This window comes from Limulus polyphemus, unplaced genomic scaffold, assembly GCF_000517525.1.
Source record: "Limulus polyphemus unplaced genomic scaffold, Limulus_polyphemus-2.1.2 Scaffold923, whole genome shotgun sequence".
NCBI classification, from domain to species: domain Eukaryota; kingdom Metazoa; phylum Arthropoda; class Merostomata; order Xiphosura; family Limulidae; genus Limulus; species Limulus polyphemus.
In genome coordinates this window covers 78,654-91,624 of record NW_013666533.1, presented here as the reverse complement: position 1 = coordinate 91,624, position 12,971 = coordinate 78,654, and the positions used below count along the sequence as shown (strand labels likewise).

Below are 12,971 nucleotides of genomic sequence, written 5' to 3'. Positions count from 1 at the left end.
TGATTTAAATGTCACATCTGAACGCTCACATCCTTTTAATTATGTTTGAAATTATGAACATTGCTCAACATCATGAAAATTAAACCTTATTTTCAATAAGCAATCCTGAAAAATATTTGGGGGTGCTTAACTTTTTTCCAGGTGTATATATAACTCGAACTACATTTTGGACGCGTATTTTTAGCCTGACCAAGGCCTAGAACGTTCTAAACACTACGAGATATTATGATGCAATAATACTCAGTTAAAACCAGAAAAACTTGGAAGGTTCTAGTAACATGACCCTATAACATAACGATCACTAATTCATAAGTGTTGAAGAACACAACGTATGATCCATAAACAAACTGGCGATAAATAATCGCTTCTAAGATAACTAAATATAATACTCTCGCTATATAACTATCTAAATCGTGACTGTCGCATTAAACTTAAACAGTCGTGTATATCTAACAAAAAGCCCCTCTTTAAGTCTGCACCAACATTTGCACTCCTCTGGAAATACAAAACCTACCTCATTATCCTCATATTGTCGATTTTCTACCTCTGGATGTAAGGGGTTGATGGTCCATCTGGATGATGAACTCCTTCCCCTAGAGGTAATATAATTACCAAATGGCAAATATGATGGCCAGATACTTTCGTTCAATCACAGTAGTTCTTCTCACTACTGAACGTGGTTAAGGCACTCGACTCGCAATCGGAAGGTCGCGGGTTCGAATCCCTGTCACACCAAACATGCTCGCTCTTTCAGCCGTGGGGGCGTTATAATGTGACGGTCAATCTCACTATTCGTTGGTAAAAGAGTAGCCCAAGAGTTGGCGGTGGGTGGTGATGACTAGCTGCCTTCCCTCTAGTCTTACACTGCTAAATTAGGGACGGCTAGCGCAGATAGCCCTCGTGTAGCTTTGCGCGAAATTCAAAAACAAACAAACACTACTGAACAGCTTTTTACTAATGTACATTACGGAAAACAGTCCGTCTACATATTCTTGCTCCAATTTTAATGTCTGATGCATCGGTCTAAATGATGAACAGTTTGTTGAAGTCTGGCATTCTAAGGATTGGTCAACTTCCTAATATATTCTTAAACTTTTGGAATGTCATCTACTGTGGTTGTTCCCACTTCACCTTGTTAAGTTGGCCTTTCTTGGTCATGTCAGTCAGTGGTACAGAAAATTCAGTGTAGTTTGGGATGAACTTCCTACAGTATTCCACTAACCCCAGGTAAGACCAGACTTGCTGCTTGGTCGTCGGAGCTTCTGAATCTTGTATGTGGGTTAGCTTCTCCTCTTTTATTGCTATCTGTCAAACACCTACCTTGTTTCCAACAAAGTCTAGCACAGAATAGCAGATTTAGCACTTAGATGGTCAGACCTGATGCTCACATTTGCCTGAACAGCTTTCTGAGCTTTTTCAGGTAGTCTTCCCATCTGGCTGTGTGGGTCAAAATGCTCGATGTTGGTAGTTTTGTGTAAAATCTTCCTCGTCATGCAGTTGAATATCACTGCTGAGTTGACTATCCCAAATAGCATCCTCTTGAATTGGTAGCGTCTATCTGATGTCTTCTCTTTAGAAATCTGCCACTAACTTTTACTGAGGTCGATCTTGGAAAAGAACTTGGCCCAGTCCAGTTTCGCCATGATAGCCTCTGGGTTGTCCATGGGATCAGAGTCGAACTTCGTCACGAAGTTCAGCTTCTGTAAATTATGCAAAAGGGTTTGAGCCATCTCTCTTCTTCACAATTACCACTAGTGAATGGTAGACTGAATTCAAAGGCTCGATGATTTCAGCTTCTAACATTACCTCGACTTCTTGCTTGATCAGGTCTCTCATTGCATAGGTAGAGCTTCACCTTTCTATTTGGTTCCTCCAAACCTATACTACCTGATATATTGCCAAGTTATAGACGGGGTACATTCAAACACATGGCATTAAAGTCTTACACTTATTATGGAGTGTTCACCTTTATTCTTTTTATGGGAAACTTTCTTACTGTCCCATCAATCAGCACACGCACATGTACCTTGCCCATCATCTGGTTATCAAATACTAGACTGGTTCTCACTGCTGCACTCAATGTCTCGTAGAACCTACACTTTCTTGTCCCCGACAAAGCATTCACCTACTAGCATGTTGTGTTTTGTTGGTACCTCTCGGTGTTTGTCACGTGCACTGATCACTACTGGCACTGTTGACCCATTTGCTATCTTGAGCTGACCATCAATCACGCATTGTTTAATCATGGTTATAGTACTTCCTTCTTGTGGTGGAATTGTCTTCATTCTGTTTCTTCTGGCAGCAGCATGCATGGTGACACTGTCATTCTTTTCTTGTTTCTTGCCAGCACCATCTTTGTAAGTAGCTCTAGCTGCTTTTTGTTGAGATTTTTGGTGTTGATTGTTGGTGACAGATTTGCACTCAGTCGCCATGTGTCCCATCTTATAACAAGAATAACATCTCTTCTTTTTGTCTGTTGTCTTCTTGTCACCATTGGTGACGCACTTCTTCTGATCAGCCACCACTGGTTTCGACTTTGGCTGGTTATTCTTGCACTTGGCAGTTATACTCCCTTCATGGGCTTCCATATACTGTTCTGCCAACTTGATAATCTCGTCCACGTCTTTCGGTGCTCTCTCTCTTAGGAACAGTGACATGTCAGTGGAAAACTTGATCATGAACTGTTCACATATTAGTAGATCTGCCAGTCCTTCTAAACTATCTTCACACTTGGCCATGCCATCCCACATTGTGAAGTATCATCATAGACGTGCCACAAACTGAAATACAGTTTTTCCAGTGTCAGGTTTGACTTCTCTGAACTTCTGGCAAAAACCTTATTTGGTAAGTTCATAGCATTTCAGTAAGGTCACTTTTAACTTGTCATCATCTGTGGCATCCTCTGACGTCATGCCTGCATAGACTTGCAGGCCTTTTCCTGTGAGAAGGAGGCCGGGACTGACTGCTCAGCCACCTTTGTCTCAGTTCTGGCTTTGGGTAAATCTTTCATACCTCTCCTGGAAAGTATCCATGTCATCTTTCTGTTCATGAAATTTGGGAAGCTTGGGTCAACTGGCCCTGACCCCATTGCCATTCTTGGGTCCTCTACCGTTCTGATCTCAATTGGCACTCTTATTATCTCTATTTCCAGTCTCTCCTCACTCTCCTTTTCTTGTTTCTCAATTTGTGCTCTTATTCTCTCTTCCCCCCTTTTCTTCTGTTTAAGTTTGTATTTCACGCTTATGTTCTCCTTTCAGTCATTCTTCCTCCATTCTCTGCCTTTCTCTTTCTTCCTCTCTTTTCTGTTGACACTCTTCTATCTCTAATTCTTGTTGTTTGTTAACAAAATCATAGATCACCATCTCTGAGACCTAGTCGCTCGCCCATATCTATCCACTTATCAAAGTTAATTGACATGGTTTTATATTGTGGTTGTAACCTCTCCAATAATTTCGCCACCACTACAGCTGTACATGTATAGGCTTATTTGCCGATTGTTTACATACACTTCTACCACCATTTGCCCCTGTAGATCCTGGTTGGTTCGCCAATGTCCAGTTATGTATGTATCGGCTGGATTCTTTATAGTAGGTGTTTGTGACTTGTTAGCTATAAATGTCAACAATAAACAGCACAGAGTCAACTTATTTAAAAATAATATGTTAAAATAAGTCAAACATGTATACAAATGTTTGTTACACTGTTGTTTTTGACAGTTGTATCCAGAGCTTTAAGTAATTGTGTCTTTTTCGTCAAAGTCCACACATGGTGGTTCAGTTACTTTAGAACGCAATTTGACAAGAAAAATCATTCTTCAGACTCTGTTATTACAATACAATCTGTGATAATTTTACTTTAAAAATCGCCACTATACGCTCTTTATGACTAAACTCGCAATCATGCAATATAGATCTAGCTTTTAAACTAAATTTTCGACGCATATTTATACAATGGTCTAGAACGTTCCACACACACTACAAGGTATATATAATACATCAATACTCAATTAAAACCACGAGAAAACTTAGAAGGATCTAGCAATATGACGCAATAACATAAAAATCACTAATTCGTAACTGTTGAACTTCACAACATATGATAAACTGTCGCTTCTGAAATAGCTAAATTTAATACTCTCAAGTAAAACTATCTAAATCATGACTCGCATTAAACTTACAGTCGTGTATATCTAACAATATGTTTGGCATAACGAATGCTGTACAGAGTTTTTTAGAGGAGTGTTTGGGGCTGCGAATAGGTATTACGTTCAGTCACAAGTTGTAGTTGATTTCTATCACTCTCATTCATGAGATTCTTCGTATTAAATATTCAGAAATTCGTTACATTTTTACCGCGAATTTTGAAAGTTTACAGTCATTCTCATTCAACATGTGGGGAAAAATATCATTAAATTCTTTTATAACCGTGTGTTTGGGTAGAAACCTTTCTTATATACAGGAGAGCTGTTGAAGCCTGGGGCAAGAGTATAGGGGTAGAAAAGCATTCCGTTGTAGCAGGTGGCCCAGGCTGGAGAGAAACAGATGTTAGTCTGGGTTGTGTAAACACACAATCAACAGTCTGTCGCCGTGACATAGAGCTCGAGCTAGCGCCTGTATTACAAGGTTTTTCATGTGAACTAATTTAGCTTAGTTCGCTACTCACTTTTTAAACATTTTTTTTAAAAACGTTATTCTCGAATAAGCTTTAAAACTATCGTTATTACGAGAAGTTTTTCTCTCTCGACAAAACCGCAAAAATCCCAACTGTTATGTTATGGCCAAAGTTTCTTGAGTATTTCGAACGCTTATAAAATATTCTGAAACAAATGACACTATAAAAACAACAACCAAAACATTCTTGAAAGATAGTTATGTGTCTTATTTTGTGTCAGTTAAAACATTTTATATATGTATTTTTTATTTCTTTTATAAACTTACGTACAAACCTGTAATTTTTCCTATACACCATGGCGATCGTCATGGCCGTACTCAGTTCTTAGTATCAGATAAATGTAGGAGCCTTTGCTTTCCCGCTGTTTGTGAGTACCTAAAAGGAAAATTTAGTAGCTCTGGTCACTTGTCGCTAAGCCTAATCTCATATTATGTACACTTAATATATATGTATAAAGTTTTGTTACCAAAACTGTCACTTGAAAGATTGAAATGTTGCATCACTTCACGGGTTATTAAATAATGCAATTTTGCTAAAACCACAAAACAGACGCAGTAAAACACTACACTAAAATTCCTTTATAGACCAAATACGTAAATTAAGGTTAAATGTGGCCCAGTACAAGTTAGGGATTATTACGCTAACGATTACTGTTTTACAGATAACATTTACAATTACTTGATATTTGGTATTTTCAGTCTGAATGGTTCCTTAAATGATATCTAGGCCAAACGGCCAGGAGATCAGACTTCAGGGTTCAGACCTAGCCATTCCTAATTTAGAAAAAGGAAGTAGCATATGTTTGAAATTAACATTGTAAACCTATAAAGTGAAGAGCGAAGAAATCCTATTTTTGTTTACACTTTCAGGAAGCTATCCATTTTTCAACATACAAATTTTAAATTTTTGTTTAAAACTAAGATCAGTCATGTAGTTATGACTATTCGTGTTTATACTCTATTTAGTCGAAAAAGATATAAAATATTGTTTGTTATTCTTTGTTATTCTGTAGGCATCAAACAATTTTGATCTTCAGACTCTAAACCTCCAGGATTCCAATCAAAATCCTGCGAACTTCGTGTCTGTTGACCAGGTAGGTAATAGTGTTTACCCGTTAGCTTCAGTGAAAAGTCGTGAAAGATTCTATTTTCGAACATTTTATAATATGTACGCGTTAGGAATATATAAAAGTATTTTTTTATTCACAGTTCATTGTGGATTTAGTGAATCTTGTTACTTTATATAGCTTTATGAAGTTAATTAAATTAGGGAACAAAACGATAAGCCAACATACTCGTATCGATCCATAAGCTTTATTACCAAGATTTTGTCGGTCTGTGGAAGGAAAACCACTGGTCTATAATTACAATATTAATTTGTATTTGTTTGTTAGTGTATGTGAAAACTAAACTGTTTGTAAGGAAGGGAGACTTTTATACAGTGCGAAAAATCCTTAAAGAAATGCTAATTTATTATTAATTGATGACAGTTTGTTTAGGATGAATACTATTTACATCACACACTAGTTATATTTCTCATGTTAATTTTTTGAAATTGATTCTATAAAAACACCTTGAAATTGACGTTTAGCACCGAATAGGCACTTCAGACCATTACGTCTGGTGAAGCCCTTCAGTGGCACAGTGGAATGTCTGCGGACTTATACTGCTAGAATCCGGGTTTCGATACCCGTGGTGGGCAGAACACAGATAGCCATTTGGACAAGATTTGATAACATTCGTTTAAAACACAGGTTTAAGAAATATACCATCACATACTTTCCAACTGTTAATGCCGTATTTCATTACCATATTTAAAACATGGTGTTAGACTTGTTGTACTGACATTACGTGAAGGAAAGACCTAGATTTTGTTCTAGGTTCACCATTGCTCTGACTTGTTCTGAAGCAGATTCCAAATTTCTCTAAATCTGACCAGTATTGTTTTTTGACATTTTTAAACTGGGGCATATTTCAGTAAATTTGGAAAGTTTTTTTTTGTTGTTGTTCATTATTAGTTAACAACTAATAGATTATTATTTGATAATTAATTAACTGAAACCGATTAAAAGCTTTAGGCGTAATAAGCTCTAGTCGAACTGATTTTTAGCACTGGTCATGGTGTTATCTATAATATATTTATCAAAATATGGTGTTAATCTCATACCAGTGAAGGTATACACATATATAAAATAGTTATACTATGATGGGATTCGAGATAAGAAATAACCAAAGTAAAAAGCAGTCTTGTTATTTTATCAAATACTGTAACAACGCTAGAAACCTGGTTTCGATAGCCATGATGGGCAGAGCACAGATAGTCCATTGTGTAGCTTTGTGTTTAACTTCAAACAAAAAAGTCTGAATTTGTTTAAAAAAAAAAACATTCGTTAATAGTTAATTCGTTGTAACCATGACAACCCAACAAAACCCTGCCTCATAGTTTGATATATTTTAATACGAAGTAGTCTAAAATGCTTTAAGCCCGTTTAACATTATAATTTGCTGTGCTGTTTTCCAAGAGTATGATAAAGATTATGATTAATAGATTTTCATGAAATCACTAAAGAGCACAAAAATTGTGTATACCGTCACGAAAATCGGCGAATAAAATTTTGTCATTTTCAGTTTATACTTGTTTATACAGATTTTCAGTTCCACATCGTGTTAGTTTTGTGAGATACAGTATAATTAACATCAGTAACAAAACTAAAGAACGAACGAAAATTTCAGGTACTAACTCTAAAATTAGTGGATAAAATTTTCTGTTTATATTTTTTATACAGATATTCAGTCTAATATTATGTCAGTGTTCGTTTTTTTTTCTCGTATAAGATGTAGAAAGAAAGTTAAATAGAAACAAAATGACAGTATCTGCTTAAGAAGTACAAATAACAATTATTGGGGAAATGTATAACGCGAATTTGTAACATTACATAAATGTAAATAACTTGTATAATTTTGACACGGTTGATGACGCTAATTTCTAATATCTGATATAAGCAACTTGTTTAATTGGCTAATGTTAACTCAGTAGGTTATATTATCTAATATAAGGAAGGTTATATTACTATATTTTAAGTTTGCAAACATAAATTTCCTTTTATGTGAAAAGTAAAAACTGCGGAAAATCTTTTTAACGTTGTACTAAATCTGTATAGTAAATAGTAACTTACGCGAAGTTACAAGAAAATGGAGAGGTGTAATTTATTTTGTGTTTGCTACTACCTAAATTATTACATGTTATGTTTTCCATTTTCACTACTGTTTTGTTTTCTTTATTTTTATCGTGTCTCCTTAGTGCCCGTGAAAAGGTTGTGATTAAATACATTTACATATTTTATTTATTTTAATTACTTCTATGTGACTGATTTCTGGGACAAAACAAATATAAAGTACACCAGAACTCGTAACTGAACATACCGCTTTTTTTCGTTGTGAACAACGGAACGGAACATATCACTTTTATTTCGTTTTGAACAACGGAACCAAATGTGTCGCTTGTTTAAAATTTCGTCTTGAACAACGGAACCAAACATGTCGCTTGTTTAAAATTTCGTCTTGAACAACGGAACCAAACATGTCGCTTGTTTAAAATTTCGTCTTGAACAACGGAACCAAACATGTCGCTTTTTTAAAATTTCGTCTTGAACAACGGAACCAAACATGTCGCTTTTTTAAAATTTCGTCTTGAACAACGGAACCAAACATGTCACTTTTTTAAAATTTCGTTTTGAACAACGGAACCGAACCTATCGCTTTTATTTCGTTTTGAACAACGGAACACGAAACCAAACATACTGCTTCTTTTTTTTTTCACTTTGAACACAATTGTAAAAGTTCCGAGTTAAGAGAAAAAAAGCATAAGGCATATTAATTTTGCTTATTTGAATCTCATGAGTTGCAGTATTGTACATTTACGTGTATAAAATTACTGCACCAGGAAAAGCAACGATCTAAGTAACTTTTTTCCGTCGACAATTTTCTTTCTTGTTCACGTTATCACGTTAAATAGTGTATTTATTTTATGTTGGTCATACCACTATCACGTGACTTGCCGAACTTATGGACAACGAACAGGAAATGAATATTTGAGACAACGCTCCACTTAACAAAGGAAAAATAAATTATTCCCTTTGGGATATCAGCTACTCGGATATGTTTCATTTTTCGGTATCATATACTGATGGCATATGACTTTCAACACAAAAACGATCCCGAGAAGAGCTGAGAATTTTCATTTCATCTTGATGTGTTATAAATGTTTGATTTATTTATAGTACGAGTAGGTTCGTCCTCGTGATTATATTCTGGAACATCAAATTTCCTATAAACTGCTTCCGAGGAATATTATCCACTTCGGTGGATCCCTTTCGTGCACGCAGTGTTTATCATCTCTTCAGCTAAGCATGAATAGCCCGTTAGTATACCACCAGCAACATTGTCCGTGCCTTGAGTAATGAATTTTATTTTATATTATGTGTAAGTATAACGTATTACTTTATTAGACATGTTGAACTGCACACGTAGAAGCAGTGAAAATCAAACACTAGGGTGTTTTCCCAACTAAAAATAATTTATGCTCAGATATCGTATTTTTCGCATTTATACTTAAATTAAAATATCTTTCCAGTTAGTAGTAGTATATGTAAGCTGTTACTATATCACTCTAAAATGAACAACCTATAGACAACGTTAACTACCATAATTTATGTACTGTAAATATATATTTCAGGGACAAGTTAAAAAAGACTGGAAGTGTTAAATTAGGCGTCAGATATTTAATTTTTGGGCATGATTTTATAGGTATTTTTCAAAGCTATTCATGCACGAAATTACTAGTAGATCCACGATTTTGTTGATTAAAGGGTTCTTAGTAACGTTTGTCGTAGAAAATATTAAACAAAATAATCGTCAATATTGCAGCTAATATCACTAATTACTGTTGGTGATACTTATCTATTTTACATATAAATGAGTGATTTCACTCAATTTTGTGGTTAGATTTTAAAATTGATCAATATATGGATCCAGTAATTAATGGTATCTGTAAAAAGAAAAACCGGTAATTCCAGGATTAAACAATTATATTCCAAAAGTTCTAATCCTAAACATGAGTTGTAATGTTGACACCATTCTTTTTCGGAGATTTCTTCTAATAAATGATAAACTTCTGATCAAAAGTAAGTTAATTGTATAAATTAGAACAAATAATTTAAAATCACGTATAAATTAATGAAGCCGATTCTGCTTAGCAAACTGATTAGAAATAATTATAAATCAGTTCACCAGAAAACTAAAATCTATAGTGGGCTGACTGTGATTAATCATCACTTCGATACCTGTATTGTTTAAGACGTTTTCGGTCATAATCCCAGAAATATTTCACAAGGTTCGTCCAGCTTAGGAAATGCAGGTTAGCCTTAAATTTATATATTAAACCAACATCGCAGAATACTTAAGTGATATAATTAAAACTATAGAAAAATTAGGTTAAACACTGTAATTAATAAAATGTAATGAAACTAACAAAGAAAAATAGAATATAGTTATTATTGATGAAGCACACAAGTGCATCAGTCAACATAGTTCATATAAGATGAACTAAATGAAAATCAGTTAAAGATGAAAGTGTTTGCAAGTTTTGATTCAATACTACATGGGAATTGAACAAACAGTGCGAGATTCTATTTCAAATAATTTTATTTCTTCTTCCTGCGTTATCGATTTTCTTGTTCATACATTTAATTATATTCATGATTGTTTTTGATCATTTCATATCGAACAAAGGTTCTTCTAGTGCACTTCTTTGTATTGTGCGCTTTCTATATCGTTAAGCATCACATCATATTCATAAACTTCCAACTTTTCTTTTGATAGTCGAAAACATTACAGTGAAACTAATGTCTTGTACTTTTGACGACATCATTTTTGCAATTCAACTCTGAAAACAGCTCTAGATTCACAAGGAAGTGCAGCAGTATCTAATGGCAGACAAACCTACTAGATTGAATATACGACACTTAACCCTTGACTGGAAATTTTATAAATAAGTTTGGAGCACTATTTATTCATTTTCTCTCGGTTATGTGGATTGTTATTATTATTTGTCTGTTGTATTCGAACCGTTTTACGTGTATTTCCTTGCTCAGCCCTCCTACTGAACAATTCATGTGTTTGTCTTAAAAGTAACTCTTATTCATTGATGATATAAGTAAGTATTCGAATTGCAATTTACGTGCACAAGGCGGTACTTGTGCCTGAACTTCTGTTGTAACCAAGAGACTCACTTAGTCTCCGTGATTAAACTGTAGCTTGGAAATTATTTCTACACTCGAGATAAAGTAAAGGAAACGTTTTAATGGAAATATAACAGGTTCTGTGAAGTTTTACAAGTTGTATTAAAAGCTAACAGACAGATACGCCCAGAGCGCAGCTTTCCAGCAGCCATTGGTGTAGCTAGTATAAAGTTAGTTGTGCTAACACACACTGTACACAAACCCTCCATCATCTCAATCTCCGTCCCCCACTCCTCTTCTCAAACAACCCCACAGCTGATGACTCATCAAATTACTTCCCTTTTGGATTTACACTGTTGGAAAAAAGAAATAAACGGTTAATTCTATTGGTAACTTGGGAGTTGAGTGTTTTGGTAATCAAGTCACATAATATCTGTGAATCAACTGTTCAGTTACTGACGTGTATACTTCCAAGCCTAAGCGATCACACTGGGATAGTTCAATTTAACGTTAGTTAACAGACTGAGGAATAGATGCATGTTTTAAAACTTTACTTTATGGAACAATGTGACACTACTCGCTGTTAGTTGAACACTGTCGAAATTTAAAAAACAACAAAAACAAAATATATTCCTATTACTTTGTGACTACGTTCGTACTTGCATTTGCAAAACTGCTTTTTAAGTTATTGGAGTATACATATCCAGTCCTAGTTAGTGGCGTAGCTGTTCCCCATCTACATACGGATTGGTTTATCTGATATATAAATATTTGGAACCATTTGATTTTCATGTACCGTAAAATTGTATTTACGCTTTTTTTCTTACTTTTATTTAAACCATGGTAGGAACAATTGCACTTGTAAATTGAGCAATTGTATTAAAAACAAATTTCTGACAGTCATTTGTGGTATAGTAGATTCTAACTCAGTTTTTCACTTTACGTCTACAACTTGTACATTGAGGAAATCGTGCAAACATCTTTAGAACTAACAAATGATTTGAAAAATGTGATTACTTGTAACATCAAATAGATACATGAAAATGACATATGGAAGTTGCTTAGTATTAGAGGAAGTAACGAAGCTACCAAGTCAGTTCTGTGACTAAAATTTCTCATATAACTAACTGACTGTCTGGTATTGATTGGTCAACGTTTCGTCGCGATAATATTCTAGACTCAGCTTGGCAGTAAAACTCCTCTTGTTGTTGGAAGAGTTACTTATTCTACTGTAACCCATTCATCGAATCGTATGCAATGTAATTGGTCCACAGATGCTGGCATTGGAATACAATGGTGAATGCGATGTTCGAATTGCTTCCAATAATGTGCACTCGGGTTTAGGTCCGATGACTATAGTGGCCAAGGAGGAAGTCTGAATTCGCTGTCATAATTTTCTAACCAGTTCGGGAAAATATGAAGCAGTGGTTTGTTACATTATTATCAATTTTTTGGAAGAGAGGTGAATATGTAATATTTCAGGTTAGACAAGATTGGCTACATTGAGCAGTTTTACTCTGGATGCTATTGCCCTTCTACTATCGTGAGAACTTTTCCTATACCATTAGGCTACCACCAGTAGTACAAGCAGAGTCAAATGCTTCTTGCGGTTTTTCTTATCGTACTACATCATCTGTATATTGCCACTCTGTACACACTAAACACCATTGAAGGTTGTCGCGAGCAGATATATAAAAGGAAAACAAAATAGTAACTAATTAATAATTCGACTTGTATGAACATATATACGCTACTAACCATGACAAAGACGAAAGTTTTGCTTTCTTGTTTGCATTTGAAATTAGCAGTTTTTAGACTGGTTGCTGGCTTTCATACGACAGTTTTGAATAATGCCTTTTGAATAGAGAAGAATTAATTGTAACGATCGGTTTGAACAAGACTGTCTATAATTTGTATGTATAATCAGTCACGAAAGAGCGGTGGACACAATTGTTTCTAGTTGATGAACTAGAATGATATATTTCTTTGACCAGTCGGTTAAAGAAACAGCCTCTAACACCGATATTTCAGTTGAACGCCCAACATCATTTTTCACTGAAGA

General features: G+C 35.0%; 1 protein-coding gene across 6 annotated transcripts in view; it reads left to right on the top strand.

The window, feature by feature from the left end:
• LOC106461263 (TOX high mobility group box family member 4-like) overlaps positions 1–12,971 on the top strand; it is a 151,084-nt gene that overhangs the window by 116,858 nt on the left and 21,255 nt on the right. For all 6 annotated transcript variants that reach the window (XM_022388129.1, XM_022388126.1, XM_022388128.1 and 3 more), the window contains exon 2: positions 5,684–5,764. In XM_022388129.1, the coding sequence (XP_022243837.1) occupies positions 5,684–5,764 (81 nt within the window). The remainder of the gene's footprint in view (positions 1–5,683; positions 5,765–12,971) is intronic.